The sequence below is a fragment of the Rana temporaria genome, chromosome 1, assembly GCF_905171775.1.
Source record: "Rana temporaria chromosome 1, aRanTem1.1, whole genome shotgun sequence".
NCBI lineage: Eukaryota > Metazoa > Chordata > Amphibia > Anura > Ranidae > Rana > Rana temporaria.
Genome location: NC_053489.1, coordinates 635029727 through 635048406, shown reverse-complemented (window position 1 = coordinate 635048406; position 18680 = coordinate 635029727). Strand labels below are relative to the sequence as shown.

At 43.7% G+C, this 18680-nt stretch overlaps 1 protein-coding gene across 1 annotated transcript in view; it reads left to right on the top strand.

Moving 5' to 3' along the window:
• Positions 1 to 18680, top strand: part of SLC2A9 (solute carrier family 2 member 9) — a 469231-nt gene that overhangs the window by 74887 nt on the left and 375664 nt on the right. Inside the window, exons 4-5 of the mRNA XM_040335426.1 lie at positions 3539 to 3699; positions 10112 to 10236. Coding sequence (XP_040191360.1) covers positions 3539 to 3699; positions 10112 to 10236 — 286 coding nt within the window. The remainder of the gene's footprint in view (positions 1 to 3538; positions 3700 to 10111; positions 10237 to 18680) is intronic.

Here is an 18680-nt window from a genome sequence, read left to right as displayed (position 1 = left end):
GTAAAGCTGAACTAAAGTGTAAGGCCTCGTACACACGACAGAGTTTCTCGGCAGAATTCAGCGAGAAACTCGGTCAGAGCCGGATTCTGCCGAGAAACTCTGTCGTCTGTACACTTTTGGCCCGATGGAGCCGCCGAGGAACTCGTCGAGAAAATAGAGAACATGTTCTCTTATTTCTCGTTGTTCTATGGGAGAAGGCGGCCCGCCGAGCTCCTCGGCGGGTTCATCCCTGAACTCGACGAGGAACTCGATGTGTTTGGCACGTCGAGTTCCTCTGTCGTGTGTACGAGGCCTCAAAATAAAAATCTGCTAGAAGATTGATTCTTCTTCATATTCATTACGTTCACTAACCGCCAAATTTGAAAGGAAATTCCAATACCTATAATTTAATAGTTTATAACTATTATTATAGTTTTTATTATTATTGTTATTGATTTTTAATAAATAATAATAAATAACTATAACAATGGTTAATAATTTAATTATAATAGAAAACAAAATTATCTAAATGTTTTTCATTCTTTCGGATTTTTGGATTTTCGTTGTTTCCGATTTTCGAAAAGGAAAGCACCAGACAGATCAGGGATAAAGTTGTGGAGAAGTTTAAAGCAGGGTTAGATCATAAAAAATATCACAAGCTTTGAACATCTCACAGATCACTGTTCAATCCATTATACAAAAATGGAAAGAGTATGGCACAACTGTAAACCTACCAAGACATGGCCGCCCACCTAAACTGACAGGCCGGGCAAGGAGAGCATTCATCAGAGAAGCAGCCAAGTGGCCCATGGTAACTCTGAAGGAGCTGCAGAGATCCACAGCTCAGGTGGGAGAATCTGTCCACAGGACAACTATTAGTTGTGCACTTCACATATCTGCCCTTTATGGAAGAGTGACAAGAAGAAAGCCATTGTTGAAAGAAAGTCCCATTTGCAGTTTGCGAGAAGCCATGTGGGGGACACAGCAAACAGGTGGAAGAACTGAAGAAGTTGCTCTGGTCAGATGAGACGGACATTTTACTTTTTGGCCTAAAAGCAAAACGTTATGTGTGGCAGAAAACTAACACAGCACATCGCCCTAAACGCACCATCCCAACAATGAAACATGGTGGTGGCAGCATCATGTTGTTGGGATGCTTTTCTTCAGCAGGGACAGGGAAGCTGGTAAGAGTTGATGGGAAAATGGATGGAGCCAAATACAGGGCAATCTTAGAAGAGAACCTGTTAGAGTCTGCAAAAAATGTGAGACTGGGGCAGAGGTTCATCTTCCAGCAGGATAACGACCCTAAACATACAGCCAGAGCTACAATAGAATGGTTTAAATCAAAGCATATTCATGTGTTAGAATGGCCCAATCGAAGTCCAGACTTAAATACAAGTGAGAATCTGTAGCAGATATTAAAGGGTTACTAAAGGAAAAAAAATAATTCCTTTAAAATAGCAAACATGTTATACTTACCTCCACTGTGCAGTTCGTTTTGCACAGAATGGCTCCGATCCACGTCTTCTGGGGTCCCTCGGCGGCTGTCTCTGGTCCTCCCCGCAATTACTGACCACAGTCATGCGATAGAGCTTGCATGGTGGTGAGTAATTGCGGGTGCGCTCCCGTGATACAGCGAGCAGCCATAGCAGCTCACTGTATCATTCGGCCCCGCCCCTCGGCACGCCGCGTCACTGGATGTGATTGACAGCAGCGCCAGCCAATGGCTGCGCTGCTCTCAATCCATCCGCTCTAGCCAATCAGCTGCCAGGCTGAGCGGCGAAGAGGATCTCGGGACCGAGTGGGACTTTCGAGGGGTCAGGTAAGTATAACGGGGGCCAGGGGGGCGGCAGCATCAGATGTTTTTTCACCTTAATGCATAGATTGCATTAAGGTGAAAAAACATTTTCCTTCACAACTCCTTTAATTTGTAAACATTTTTGAAAACCATTTATTATTTTCCTTCCACTTCACATTTATGTGCCACTTTTAGTTGGTCTATCACATAAAATCCCAGTAAAATACATTTACGTTTTTCATCGTAACATGACAAAACGTGGACAATTTTAAGGAGTTTGAATACTTTTTCAAGGCACTGTATATCTTCCCATGTGACAACACAGAAGAAATTACACTTTGCTACAATGTAAAGTATTGAGTGTACAGCTTGTATAACAGTGAAAATTTGCTGTCCCCTCAAAATAACTCAACACACAGCCATTAATGTCTACACCACTGGCAACAAAAGTGAGTACACCCCTAAGTGAAAATGTCCAATTTGGGTCCAAAGTGTCAATATTTTGTGTGGCCACCATTATTTTCCAGCACTGCCTTAACCCTCTTGGGCATGGAGCTCACCAGAGCTCCACAGGTTGTCACTGGAGTCCTCTTCCACTCCTCCATGACGACATCACAGAGCTGGTAGATTTTAGAGAACTTGCGCTTCTCCACCTTCTGTTTGAGGATGCCCTACAGATGCTCAATAGGGTTTAGGTCTGGAGACATGCTTGGTCAATCAATCACCTTTACCCTCAGCTTCTTTAGCAAGGCAGTGGTCATCTTGGAGGTGTGTTTGGGGTCATTATGTTGGAATACTGCCCTGTGGCCCAGTGTTTGAAGGGAAGGGCTCATGCTCTGCTTCAGTATGTCACAGTACATGTTGGCATTCATGGTTCCCTCAATGAACTGTAGCTCCCCACTGCCAGCAGCACTGCCAGCAGCACTCATGCAGCCCCAGACCATGACACTCCCACCACCATGCTTGACTGTAGGCAAGACACAATTGTCTTTTGTACTCCTCACCTGGTTGCCGACACCATCTGAACCAAATAAGTTTATCTTGGTCTCATCAGACCACAGGACATGTTTCCAGTAATCCATGTCCTTAGTTTGCTTGTCTTCAGCAAACTGTTTTCAGGTATTCTTGTGCACCATCTTTAGAAGAGGCTTTCTTCTGGGACGACAGCCATGCAGACCAATTTGATGCAGTGTGCGGTGTATGGTCTGAGCACTGACAGGCTGACCCCCCCACCCCTTCAACCTCTGCAGCAATGCTGGCAGCACTCATACGTCTATTTCCCAAAGACAACTTTTGGATATGACATTGAGCATGTGCATTCAACTTCTTTGGTCTACCATGGCGAGGCCCTTTTCTGAGTGGAGCATATAAAAAAAGAGAGGGAAGGGAACCAATAGAGTAAGGTACATCACAGTACCAACCGGTATTTATCCACACACTCAGTATGCCAAAAAAGCATATGAAAAAACATGCACTGTGTAGGGGGAAATAGCTACCGAGCAGGTTCTCGGTTTTCCCGGCTGACTTCTTAGCTGACTCCCGATCGTGTGTACAAGGCATTATTAAGCAATAGTGAAGCCAAAGAATATTGGAAAGGATTAAGTAAGGAAAAAGTAATATTTGTGGTATGAATTTCGTTATGCTTTATTATTAAGGGCACTGAAATTAATGGTTTTGCTCTTTTGATTGCATGATAACAAAAATATTAATTTATTCGATTTTTACTTACTATACAATTCTTTATTTTGTTCTCACATACAGTTCATACAACAACTGTACAATGAAAGTTGGTCACAGAGGTATAATCAAACAATCAGCGGTAACACTATCTCTATTCTGTGGTCTGTTACTGTATCAATCTTTGCCATTGGAGGTCTTGTGGGGGCACTAATAGTGATGCCAATGGTGAACGTATTGGGCAGGTAAGTGCATTAAGAGACTAATTTAAAAGTATAGCTTGTTTTTTTTGCAGGGATAAAGATGTGTGATGGCAGATGAGGCAGGTTTTGTTTTATTTTAAAGAGACTTTTGTCATTTAAAAAATACCTAAAGCTGCTGACAGGAAAAGTGCAGGAACCAGACGTGTCTACACATACCTGGAGCAACTTTGGCTTTTGTTTTGCTAAAATACTGGGCTATTTTGATTGGGCAAAGCTGCAACACCATAGGCGTGCGCACAGGGTGTGCCAGGTGTGCCAAGGCACACCCTAATCACCTTGTGCAGCACAGATTCCCTCTCCTGCCCTGGCTGCCATCTTTCCCCCTGCAGCGCTGCCAGCTTCCCAACTCTCCTATCGGATGTTGCTGCTGGGATGTTTTAGAAGTGGGGAAGGGGCCAGTAAATATGTGCAACACCTTTGGGTATAGTCTGCTCCACTCCCACACATGAGGCCCCATACACACGAGAGGATTTATCCGCAGATACGGTCCAGCGGACCGTATCCGCGGATAAATCCTCTCGAGGATTTCAGAGGATTTCTATGCGATGGCGTGTACACACCATCGCATTGAAATCCGTGCTGAAATCCTCTGCCGATGACGTGTCGCGCCGTCGCCGCTATTATGACGCGGCGACGGGCGCGACGCTGTCATATAAGGAATTCCACGCATGCGTCAAATCATTACGACGCGTGCGGGGAATCCCTTTAGACGGATGGATCCGGTAAGTCTGTACAGACGAGCGGATCCATCCGTTGGGATGGATTCCAGCAGATAGATTTGTTGAGCATGTCAGCAAATATCCATCTGCTGGAAATCCATCCCAGGGGAGATTTCTCTGCGGATAAATATCCGTTGGCGTGTACACACCATAGGATCTATCCGCAGAAACCCATTTGATGGGATTTATCTGCGGATAGATTCTATGGTGTGTATGGGGCCTAACTCTTTGGCCCATAACTTTTAATGGGCTTTCATACTTGCCAGTAGGGATGAGCCGAACACCCCCGGTTCAGTTCGCAGCAGAACATGCGAACTGGCAAAACATTTGTTCGAACACGCGAACACCATTAAAGTCTATGGGACACGAACATAAAAAATCAAAAGTGATCATTTTAAAGGTTAATATGCAAGTTATTGTCATAAAAAGTGCTGTTTTTATATACAGTGCCTTGCAAAAGTATCCGGCCCCCTTGAACTTTGCGACCTTTTGCCACATTTCAGGCTTCAAACATAAAGATATAAAACTGTAATTTTTTTTTGAAGAATCAACAATCATGAAGTGGAACGAAATTTATTGGATATTTCAAACTTTTTTAACAAATAAAAAACTGAAAAATTGGGCGTGCAAAATTATTCAGCCCCCTTAAGTTAATACTTTGTAGTGCCACCTTTTGCTGCGATTACAGCTGTAAGTCGCTTGGGGTATGTCTCTATCAGTTTTGCACATCAAGAGACTGACATTTTTGCCCATTCCTCCTTGCAAAACAGCTCGAGCTCAGTGAGGTTGGATGGAGAGCGTTTGTGAACAGCAGTTTTCAGTTCTTTCCACAGATTCTCGATTGGATTCAGGTCTGGACTTTGACTTGGCCATTCTAACACCTGGATATGTTTATTTGTGAACCATTCCATTGTAGATTTTGCTTTATGTGTTGGATCATTGTCTTGTTGGAAGACAAAGCTCCGTCCCAGTCTCAGGTCTTTTGCAGACTCCATCAGGTTTTATTAGTTGTATTGTAATTAAAGCAGCTTGCTAATTTATCATTGAAAATCTTCAATGAATAATAATTCTCTCCCTTTGCTGTGGTTATGAAGTTATTTGACAAATAGCTATTACCCTAAATTGTTCATGTGAGCCGATCAGGAGCCGCTGTCATTATGGGAGTGCCCTAGTGGCTAGGAAGGACTACATGAAACCAGGACAAGATGATCGTCCATTAATAAGGGTAACAACTGATGTCTTGCTGTCTGCTGTTAGCTGGCATTTTCTTTTTCAAGTGTACAGTGTGACAGGAAGGATACTGTGGGTCCTAGTGATAGGAGTGAGCTAGGCCTATGTTTAAATGGCTAAACCTTTGCCATGAAGGAGCTTGTTGATGGATCTTGAAGATACATACAAAAGCAGTGAAATGAGAGTAAACATGACACTAAGGCCCCTTTCACACTGGGGTGGGAGGTGTGCTGACGGTATAGCGGCACTAAAAAGCGCAGCTATACCTTTGGAATTTCCGCGGAATTGCGGCGGTATTCGGCTGCTAGCGTTGCGGTTTTAACCCCCGCTAGCGTCCGAAAAAGAGTTTATACCGCCGGCGGTATTACCGCGGTTTTCCATTGCTTTCAATGGGAAGGAGCGGTGGAGGAGCGGTAAACACACCGCTCTTTCACCACTCCAAAGACTTTTGGAGTGGTCCTGCTAGCGCACCCTCAGGCTTTCACACTGAGACTGCAGGGCAGGAGTTTTTTAGGCGGTATTTAGGCGCTATTTTTAGCGCTAAAACGCCTGAAAAACTCCTCAGTGTGAAAGGGGTCTTACCACTAGTTAGATCTGCAAATAGGACAGACAATGAAAACAGAGACTTGAATAAACAATGAAAGTGAGGAGTACAGTTTTTAGTATAGCCTTATAGACTAATATAGGCTTAACAATACAAAAAAAAGGGTCATAGATTAAGTTATAGACTAATATAGGGTTACGTTTAATCTAGCCTTGGAGCTATGCATATTTAGTATATCAGCATTGAAATCAGTGTGCAAAACTGTGTTGTAAGATTATGTGGGGTAACGTTATCTAGAAATTTTAATTTGTGGTGATGATAGTGTTGTTTTATGAATTTTGCCTACTTTGACAGTAGCAATGTAATTTATATATTTTCTAGTATTATTTGGAATTTTATGCTTTGAGTTTCCTTATTACCGGTTTCCTCTAATGCCGCGTACACACGATCGGTTAAAGTTATTTTTTTTCAGACGGAATGTTGGCTCAAACTTGTGTTGCATACACACCGTCACACAAATGTTGTCAGAAATTCCGACCGTCAAGAACGCGGTGACGTACAACAGTACGACGAGCCGAGAAAAATGAAGTCCAATGATTCTGAGCATGTGTCAAATTGATTCCGAGCATGCGTAGGATTTTTGTGCTTTGGAATTACATACAGACGATCGGAATTTCCGACAAAAACTTTTGTTGTCGGAAAATTTGAGAACCAGCTCTCAAATTTTTGTGGTCGGAAATTCCGACACCAAATGTCCGATGGAGCATACACATGGTCGGAATATCCGAACAAAAGCTCACATCGAACATTTGTTGTCGGAATTTTCAATTGTGTGTATGCGGCATTACTGTTCTGAACCAGCATTAGGTCTGAGTTGCTTGAATTACAGTTGTGCAGTGTTTGCTGCTTAGTATGGCTATTATCTTTGCATTCTCAGTTGTAAAGGAGACCTTGAATACCCCATTATTATTTGATGAGCTGCCATCAAGGCTAGAAGAAGACCTGGTTTTAAGAACACTTGTAAATTCCTTCATTACATGATTCATGCTATTGTGTCCATATATGAAGATCTAGCTATTAATTTATTAGATTTGTTTAGATTTATAATCCTACACTAATTAACTCAGACTAATTGTGGAGAAGAGCTTTGTATACTCACACAATAACTTGTTGCTATGGAGCTGCACGTTCTTGTCTCCACTGTATTGTAAAATTCATTTTAGCATGGTAGGTGGAAGGTGGATAATGTTTGAAAGAGTTTGGCATTGTTTAGATAGATTTTTTCAAAGTGTATGTAAAGCCTGAAGTGTTTGTTTCTTTGTTTCAGATATATTATAGAAGGGTTAGGACCTCTTTATTGATGATTGTGTCCTCGCTTGGGGGATTTGTCATCACTATTGGTTCATCATTCCTATTGAGCAGGGGTCAAGTCCTGGGGAAAAAAGTGTGGGAACTCCCACCCAAGATCCACTCCCCCACAAAAAAAAAAAAAAAAAAATACGCTCATATGCATAAATTACTAAACCGCATGTTTTTTTCCCGATCCACTGTACCTTAATAATTCTTTATGCTACTGGCCACTTCCTGTATATGGATTCATCGGGTAGTGTGCGGGCATTCCGTTACTTCCTCGATCGAGGAAGTGACGGAATACCGCACACTACCCGATGAATCCATATACAGGAAGCGGCCATTAACACAAAGGATTACTAAGGTTCGCCTGCCCCTGACAGTGGCTGGAGCTGGGCATCGCCGCTTAGTGAGGGATTGGCTCGGGTGGCTCGGCTGCTCTTGGCTGCTCTAGTCCTGCAAAGGGAACCGAGGGCCAGATCCTCAAAAGGTGTAATAGTTTTACACTGTCGGATCTTAGGATGCAGTACCTCGGCCGCTGCTGGGGGCATTTCTCGTCGAAATTCCGCGTCGGGTATGCAAATTAGCACTTACGGAGATCCACAAAGCGGTTTTCCTTCGTGAAGTCTCCGTAAGTTGGTAGTTTGCAAACACAAAGATAGGGCTGCTTTTACAAAGTGTAAAGTTAGTACACCATGTAAAAGTAGACCCTTCTTTCCCGCGACGCTGTCAAATTTTTTTTTTTATTTTTTTTTTCCCGCCGCATCTCTTTTTTCCCCCAACGCAACTTTTTTTACCCGGCGCGATTCACAAAACTCGGCGCAACGTAACTTCGCGCAAAGCACGTCGGGAAAATCGCGTCGGGAGCATGCGCAGTACGTCCGTCGTGGGAGCGCGCCTAATTTAAATGGGACATGCCCCATTAGAGTGGGCCCGCCTTGCGCCGGACGGATTTAAGTTACACCGCTGAAAATTTCTAGGTAAGTGCTTTGTGGATCGGGCACTTAGGTAGAAATTTTGCGGCGGTGTAACTTAAATCCCAAAATTTAAGTTAAGCCCGCTGTACGTGGATCTGGCCCAGAGTTCCTGCTGTGAAAAAAGTGCAGGAACTCCGTTCCTATGCCTTCCCGCAGGACTTGAGCCCTGCTATTGAGTCATTGTCTTGGGTATAGAGTTGACATAGGAACAGAGGCTGAAAGGAAATCCTCAAATGGGAAAACCTGTGCTGGTGACAACTTTCCCGTACTTCCTGTTGTGGCTTTTGGACAGGAAATAGAGATCTCTCGGAATTAGAAAAAAACAAAACCTTGGCAGGATTATTTAAAGGGTCACTAAAGGATTTTCTTTTTTAGCTAAATAGCTTCCTTTACCTTACTGCAGTACTGGTTTCATGTCCTCATTGTTCGTTTTTGCTCTGATGTTGCTGTAATCCTTCTATGTTCTGAACACTTCCTGGTTTTCTGTTTCCTGATGACCACAGTACTGGGAGATTCTAGTTTCATTTTCCAAACCATCACTTCTCTATGGCTCTGTCTAGCACAGAGGCAGGATAACATGCGAAAACGAAACTAAATGCAAAAACGAAACTACAGGTACATTATATGATTGATTTTTATCTATTTTTAATCAATTGTAAAAGGAATCAGTTACCGTATTTATCGTGGTATAACGCGCACCCCTAATGTTGCCCCGAATCCTGTGGAAAAAAAGTTTTTTTCGTACTTACAGTTTTGGTGTCTTGCGCGGCGTCCATCGGCGGCCATGTCGGGTCCGGCGTCCGTCTGCGGCTTCGGGTGTCCTCTTTGTCGGGTCCGGCGTCCTTCTGCGGCTTTGGGTGTCCTCTTCGTCGGGTCCGGCGTCCGTCTGCGGCTTCGAGTGTCCTCTTCGTCGGGTCCGGCGTCCTTCTGCGGCGTCCTCGCGTCCTCCCCGCTCGTTTCCCGCTCCGAGTTTGAATACTGCGCAGACATATACAGAGCGCAGTACACTCGTGTATTGTCGGGCAGGCTCGGCAACTCTCGCACTGACGTCCTGTACGTCCAGGACGTGAGCGCGGAAGGAGCAGAGACTGCCTGACTATATCCGAGTGTACAAACTCGGTGCGGGAAAGCGGGTATCGGCGTATACCGCGCACCCACGATTTTGCCCTGATTTTCAGGGCAAAAAAGTGCGCGGTATACGCCGATAAATACGGTAACTATTATGTCTCTATACCCTGTAAACAGTCATTTCAGCAAAAAAATTGTTTTTCCTTTACAACTCCTTTAATTACTGTATATATTACTCTATTAAACTTTAACAGATAAACCTGTCCCACCATACTGTCCCAGAACCTAACTATCTACAGATGCTGGATAAATGAGAAAACAGTATGGAACTGCAAAAGTCACTCCAGCTCATGTTTTTGATAAAACCCACAATATACTGTACAGAACTTCTTCAGTATGCAGAGGTCTGGACCGAACAGAAATAGTGACCATTGCACAATATGCTATAAACTGAAAACATAAATGTAAATTGTCCAATGTTTGTGAACTCTTTTTTTATATTGCAGAAAAAGAACACTACTCCTCAACAATATGTTTGCCATAGTAGCAGCATTACTGATGTCATTAGCGAACCTAGCAGGTTTTCCTGAAATGGTCATCATTGGTCGTTTTGTTATGGGAGTGGATGGAGGTAGTTTCCTAACATTTATTCTAGATTTTATGTATTGTGTATATGCTTTTTAAACTACATAATAAATTCTTCCAAGAAATCACCCACACACTTCACAAAGGTTGTATGCAGGGCTCACCAATTCAAGGACCATTGTGTCCTAACAATGAAGTTAAAGCGGGGGTTCACCCTAAAAAAAAATTCTAACATTGCATTGAGCTGACTTCTGACACTGACAGTACGCTGATCTTTTTTTTCCCGTACATACCGTTTTATCGCTATTTTACCCCCCGGCTTCCGGGTAGTGAATCCCGCGGGAGTGGGCCTTCCTATTCACAGGCTAAGTGATTGACGCATGACAAAAGCTTCCCACGGGCGCATACGACGCGTCACGAGTTGCCGAAAGAAGCCGGACTGTGAGTCGGCTCTATACGGCGCTATACGGCGCCTGCGCACCGACGTTCGGCTTCTTTCGGCAACTCGTGACGCGCCCGTATGCGCCGAGGGGAAGCTTTTGTCATACGTCAATCACTTAGCCTGTGAATAGGAACGCCCACTCCCGCGGGATTCACTACCCGGAAGCCGGGGGGTAAAATAGCGATAAAACGGTACGAAAAAAAAAAAAAAAGATCAGCGTACTGTCAGTGTCAGAAGTCAGCTCAATGTAATGTTAGAATTTTTTTTTAGGGTGAACCCCCGCTTTAAGAATATAAAATGCTTGTTTGGTAATTAGCCTGGCTGTGAGTCCAATGCCAGGTTTTGGGGCATATTTATAAAGAGGTGAATCTGAAATTCACTGGGCCTGTAACACTTACTAAATGTATGCCATATAAATATTGAGTATGAATAATAATAATTTAAAAAAGCACATTCTCAGGGAAGATTCACATTCTGATTTCTCAAATTTAGCAGCATTACTGGTATTGAACATCATTCTTCAGCAGGGCAAGGGCAGTTCATGTTTAGGCTAGGTTCACATCACGATTTTTACATCCGATAATCGGACCGTTAAATCGGATGGAATCGTATCTGACAAAATCGTATGTAATCGTATGTCAAAATGTATTTTTTAAATCGGATTCATAAATCGCACAGCTAAATTTTCCATCCAATTTTCACTAAAAAATCGGATCCTGATTGAAGTTTCTAGCTCGTTCCAGTGTCTAATGCGCATGCGTAATAAAAAATTGGGTACGATTTATCGGATAAAAACGCACAGTCATCCGATTTATTACGATTTATATTGACCACAATATGAAAAAAATCGGACACGATTTTAATACGATTTCAAATCAGGACCAAAAATCGTGGTCAAACACGATTTTTGATGCGATTTTAAATCGTATCAAATCTGATGCGGATCAAATCGGATGCACTTGGGGACCTACATTAATGAATGGAAGTGAATGGATACGTTTTGCCATACAGATTTGTACGATTTCAAACCTAAGAATCGTGAGAACAAGTAGGATGATAAAATCGTGGTGTGAATGCACCCTAAGAGGTGATTTTAATTTTTTTTTGTAACTTCAAGGTTTTTAACCACTTAAGACCCGGACCATTATGCAAGTAAAGGACCTGGCCAGTTTTTGCGATTCGGCACTGCGTCGCTTCAACTGGCAATTGCGCGGTCGTGCGACGTGGCTCCCAAACAAAATTGGTGTCCATTTTTCCCCAGAAATAGAGATTTCTTTTGGTGGTGTTTGATCACCTCTGCGGTTTTTATATTTTGCGCTATAGACAAAAATAGAGCGACAATTTAAAAAAAAATTCAATATTTTTTACTTTTTGCTATAATAAATATCACCAAAAAATATATAAAATATATAAAAAAAACTTTTTTTTTCCTCAGTTTAGGCCGATACGTATTCTTCTACATATTTTTGGTAAAAAAATCACAATAAGCTTTTATTGATTGGTTTGCGCAAAAGTTATAGCGTTACAAAATTAGGGAATAGTTAATATTTTTTTTTTACTAGTAATGGCGGCGATCAGCGATTTTTTTCATGACTGCGACATTATGGCGGACACATCAGACACTTTTTCACAGCGAAAAGTGCTATAAAATGCACTGATTACTGTGAAAATGACAATGGCAGTAAAGGGGTTAACCACTAGGGGGCGCTAAGGGGTTAAGTGTGCCCTAAGGGAGTGATTCTTACTGTAGGGGGGCGTGGCTGTAGGTGTGACATCACTGATCGTCGTTCCCTATATCAGGGAACAGACGATCAGTGACACTGCCACACAGAAGAACGGGGAAGGTGTATTTACACTCACCTCTCCCCGTTCTTCATCTCCTGTGACCGATCGCGGGACACCGGCGGCGATCGGGTCCGCAGGTCCCGTGGGCGTGGTCACGGAGCTTCGGACCGGGTCGCGAGCAACCCACAGCTGGGCTCTTAAAGAGCAACGTAACTGTACGTGCCTGTGCCCAGCCGTGTCGTTCTGCCGATGTATATCGGCGTTAGGCGGTCCTTAAGTGGTTAATAGAGAGGATGCCTGTCTCCATCCATTTCAACAAAAATGTTTACATTATATCGTATGTGCATTTTATCTGTAAAAAACGCCAACATCCAGACATTCAAACGTTTTGAGACCGGTGCTAAGTGCTGCCATTTTGGATGTGATGTCAGCAGCCTCAACAGACTGAAGAAGGATGGAGGAGCTTGGCCAGCACAGAGAGTAATTAGAAACTCCCAGAGGAGCAGAAGGCTATGAGGTGCAAAGAGGGGAGGGGGCTGTGCTAGAGAATTGACTCTTCCTGGAGTAGTCAAATTTTCTAGCAGGCATTTTCCAGCAATTGCCGGTAATGGCACCGTCCTAATCGGTGCGACGCCGCATCTGATGCACTGCACCGATTTCAAAAAGTAGTTTCTGTACTACTCTTTGCGATTTCGGGTCGTGATTTACATTGACATCTGTGGAGAACCCTGCATAGATGTCTCTGTAATCGCCGGCTGAAATCGGGACTGACAAGCGGGAGTGAAATCGTGTGAGTTCAGCTGAACTCGCACGGCTTCATTCCCGCAGTCCAGTGTGAACCTGGGCTCAAAGACACACTGTAAGGCTGCATTCACACCTCCGCGACAAGATACGCCGCGTACGCGGCGTATTTTGCCGCAAGTGTGTAACTTTTTTTTTTTTTTTTTTAAACAAAGCCTTCCCATTGCTTTGTATGGCCGAACGCCAATGCCGCCTGAAAAAAAGGGTCCGGGACTTTTTTTCAGGCGGCAGGCGTACGGCGTCTATGAGATGTGAACCATCTCCATAGACAGCAATGGGAATTCTCCCCTCCAGCGGCACGATAGTCGGGCGTCGGGCGTTTTGTCGCGGAGGTGTGAATGGGCTCTAAGTGAATACAAGATCATTTCTGGAAAGGAAAAACACCACCCATAAGCATTTAAATAGTATTTCAGTGTTTTTACCTGCATTTTTCTGAGTTGATGCTAAGGTCTCTTTAAACATAAGGGGGCAGATCCACAAAGATCTGCCCCAGCGCAGCGTATCTGAGATACGCTACACCGCCGTAACTTACTTTTTTTGGTTTGAATCCTGGAAGAATTTGCGTAGTGTATCTCTCGCGGTGTAACGGCGCCTAATTCAAATCGGCGAGTAGGGGGCGTGTTTCATTTAAATTAAGCGCGCCCCCGCACCGAACGAACTGCGCATGTGCTGTCCCTAAATTTCCCGTGTGCATTGCGCTAAATGACATCGCAAGGAAGTCATTGTTTTGACGTGGACGTAAATTACGTCCAGCCCGATTCACAGACGACTTACGCAAATGAAAAAAAAAAAATTCAAATTAAACGCGGGAACGACGGCCATACTTAACATAGCAGGTTTAACTATACGCCACCAAACAGCAGCTTTAACTATATGCCGGAAAAAGCCGACTAGAGATGACGTAAAAGAATGCGACGGCCGCTCGTACGTTCATGGATCGTCAGAAATAGCTAATTTGCATATTCGACGGGTATTACGATGGGAACGCCACCCAGCGGAGGCCAAAGAATTGCATCTTAGATCCGAAGGCGTACGAAGACGTACGCCTGTCGGATCTAACCCAGATGCCGTCGTATCTTGTTTTGAGGATTCAAAACAAAGATACGACGCAGGAAATTTGAAAGTATGCCGGCGTATCAGCGTACGCCGGCCCCCATTCACACCTAGGCGTTTTGTCGCCTGTAGTGTGACGCTGCAGCAGCCCCGAGACGCTGGAGAGATGAAAACACATTGCCCTCTATGGAGATGGTTCACATCTCCACGCCGAACGCCGTACGCCTGCCGCCTGAAAAAAAGTCCCGGACCTTTTTTTCAGGCGGCTTTCGGCGTTCGGCATAGGAGATGTGAATCATCTCCATAGAGGGGGTGAGGCTGCATTCACAATCGTGGCGTTTAGTCGCCGCGAATCGCGGTACAAAACGCCGCAATTTGTCGCCGCAATTCGCAGGACAAAACGCAGCGATTTTGTACGCCTAGGTGTGAATGCAGCCTCACAGCTGTAATTACAGCGAAAGGAGGTTCTACATAGTATTGACTCAGGGGAATACAAATGCACGCCACACTTTTCACATATTTATTTGTAAACAATTTTGAAAACAATTTATAATTTTCCTTACACTTCACAATTCTGTTCCACTTTGTGTTGATCTATCACATAAAATCCAAATAAAATACATTTATGTTTTGGGTTGTAACAAAATGTGGAACATTTCAAGTGGTATGAATACTTTTTCAAGGCATTGTACATGCTAGCCCTTCCCCACTCATCATAAACTGTCCTCACATTGGAATCAAAGGTTGGTTCTACAAAACAGACCTTGAAAGCAAGCAATGAAACATGTTTTTGTTATAGAAAAGAATGGTTCTACCATCCAAGTCCTGAACAATACTAGATTTAGGTCACATAAAACATTGTCATTCTTTTAAGCCTTATCTTATATACAGAAATCGATTTAAATCTACTTCAGAGGCTTACATGGGGCAATACACAGTACATTTACACATTGTAATGCAATGCTGTATTGCTTCAATACTGAGAATTTGCTGTGACTGTCTCTATTCTTCTGAACCTTTTCAAAACAGCCACATTATCCCTGTCAGTGTGCATTATTCTTTCTCAAAACATACCTTGTTTAGTTGAAATTATAGTAGCTGCTTCTTTTAAAATTTCCACTCAATTTTGTTATTCTCAAGTGGGAAGCATTGCTTCATTACGCTGCCAAGCTTTAAACGTGATATTCCTGCTGATCTTGAAATAATGTCTAATATTACTTTAACCACTTCAGCCCCGGACCATATTGCTGGTCAATCACCAGGCCACTTTATGCGATTCGGCACTGCGTCGCTTTAACTGACAATTGCGCGGTCGTGCGACGTGGCTCCCAAACAAAATTTGGCGTCCTTTTTTCCCCACAAATAGAGCTTTCTTTTGGTGGTATTTGATCACCTCTGCGGTTTTTATTTTTTGCGCTATAAACAAAAATAAAGCGTCAATTTAAAAAAAATGAATATTTTTTACTTTTTGCTGTAATAAATATCCCCAAAAATATATATAAAAAAAAAAAAAATTTTCCTCAGTTTAGGCCGATACATATTCTTCTACATATTTTTCATAAAAAAAATCGCAACAAGCGTCTATTGATTGGTTTGCGCAACAGTTAGAGCGTCTACAAAATAGGGCATAGTTTTATGGCATTTTTATTAATCTTTAGTTTTTTACTAGTAATGGCGGTGATCAGCGATTTTTATCGGTACTGCGACCTTTATGGCGGACACTTCGGACACTTTTGACACAATTTTGGGACCATTGGCATTTTTATAGCGATCAGTGCTATAAAAATGCATCAATTACTATAAAAATGCCACTGGCAGGGAAGAGGGTTAACTCTAGGGGGCGGGGAAGGGGTTAAGTATGTTCCCTGGGTGTGTTCTAACTGTAGGGGGGGGTGGACTCACTAGGGGAAATGACTGATCGCTGTTCATACATTGTATGAACAGACGGTCAGGCATTTCTCCCCTGACAGGACCGGGAGCTGTGTGTGTAAACACATAGCTCCTGGTCCCCGCTCTGTAACGAGCAATCGCGGGTGCACGCGCGCGGGAGTCAGGAGCGATTGGTGGGCGCGCGCGCCCTTAGTTGCCGCTTCGAGAGCCGACGTTATACTACGTGCTCTCGCGCAGGAGAGACGACCTGCCGCCTTAGAACTGCGGCGGCTGGTCAGCATGTAGTTAAATCTGATTAGGAGTATTCTATAGGCAATGACCCTTTCACTCTGGCTTCCAACTCAGAATTTGTAATAGGAGGGGTTGAGCTATACCTGTCTAAAAATTACCATATGTAAAACTTTAGTTTTAGCTTTCAAAACAATAAAAATATAGATTTTCCAATGTTTGTTTATATACATTTTCAAACTGACCCAAGTAAAAATAAAATAATTTAATACATGCTAAGGTCCATCCATTATTAAAATATTCAAAAAAGGCTTCTAACAGGTGCCCCCCCCCCCCCCCCACACACACACATAACTTAAGTGTTCAAACATCACTACTAAAACCAGTTTACCAGTGAGTGGGCATTATTTTCCTTGTCCTTAATGGGGGAGGTATGAATGAATGAATGAATGAATGACTTTTATAGCGCAACGCATGCAAACTGAATCGTCTCTGGGCGCTTTTTCCAGCCAGTATCTGCTTGGCTGGTGCGGTCATTTTTACCCCGTAGGATCATGACACGCTAGGGACACACATATATACAGGTAGGTGGGGGAGGTTGGCACCCTCTCCTGGGTAGTAATGGTGCAAAAGATTCTTATGCCACGTGGATACTATTCTGCATGCCTGGAAATCTAGGCTGGTACTGTCTGGCAGCTCTGTAAGTCCTGGATAACCAATTTTTCACAGTTTACTGTAAATGTGACTGCCTGGGACAACTGCCAAGTGTAGTTTTGCACTGTTATAAAAATCCCAGCAGGACAGTACAAAAATTACAAATAGAGTGAATGTGGCTGGGGAACATTAAAGCGGATGTGCCACGGGGAAAATAATATTAAAAGCCAGCAGCTACAAATACTGCAGCTGCTGACTTTTAATATTAGGACACTTACCTGTCCTGGAGTCCAGCGCTGATCGCAGCAGAGGACGAGCGATCGCTCGTCTCTCTGCTGCTCCCCCCGCCATCCACGCTGAGGGAACCAGGAAGTGAAGCGCTGCGGCTTCACTGCCCGGTTCCCTACGGCGCATTCGCGAGTCGCGCCGCGCCCGCCGATTGGCTCCCGCTGTGTGCTGGGAGCCGAGTGTTCCCAGCACACAACGGGGGGGCGACGGGATGTGACGGAATGCCCGTCTTTTGCCCGTGAATGCCGGGCCGGAAGTGGGTGCAAATACCTGTCTTTAGACAGGTATCTGCACCCCCCTCCCCCCTGAAAGGTGTCAAATGTGACACCGGAGGGGGGGAGGGTTCCGATCAGCGGGACTCCACTTTTGGGTGGAGAACCGCTTTAAAGTGATCCTAAACCCAAAACGTATTCCCTGTAAAAGTGAATAAAAATGTTCCACTGCCTATTTTACCCCCCGTCCTTCCCTAAACACTTACCTGACTCCTCATTGCTCCAGCACTGTTCTAGGTATAGCACCAGGGCCTGTTTTCCGCTGGAACTTTGTGGAACTCAGTTCCACCACCTCTGGCTTGAGCTCTCTGCCTACCACTAGGGATGAGCTTTATGTTGGGTCGAGCATGAGTTAGACTCGAACATTGGCTGTTCGCCCTTTCGCCTAATAGCAAACAATGTGGGGTGTTCGAAATTCGAAAGCCGTGGAACACCCTTTAAAAGTCTATGGGAGAAATCAAAAGTGCTAATTTTAAAGGTTAATATGCAAGTTATTGTCATAAAAAGTGTTTGGGCACCTGGGTCCTGCCCCAGGGGACATGTATCAATTAAAAATAAGTTTTATAAGCGGCCTTTTTTTTCCGGTAGCAGTGATTTTAATAACGCTTAAAGTGAAACAATAAAAGTGAACTATTCCATTATAATTCGTACCTGGGGGTGTGTATAGTATGCCTGTAAAGTACTGCATGTTTCCTGTGCTTAGAAAAGTCCCTGCAAAAAATGAAATTTCGAAAGGAATTTCTAAAGGAAAAAAAGTAATTTAGAAACTACTTGCGGCTATAATAAATTGTCGGGGTCCCGGCAATACAGATAAAAGTAATTGAAAAAAACTACATGGGTCCCGCCCCCCAGTCCATTAACAGGCCCATTGGGTCTGGTATGAATATTAAGGGGAACCCCGAAACAAAATAAAAAAATAATGCGTGAGGGTCCCCCAAATTCCATTACCAGGCCCCTCAGGTCTGGTATGGATATTAAGGGGAACCCTGCTCCAAAAAAATAAATAAATGGTGTGGGATTCCCTCAAAAATCCATACCAGACCCTTATCCGAGCACGCAGCCTGGCAGGCCACAGTA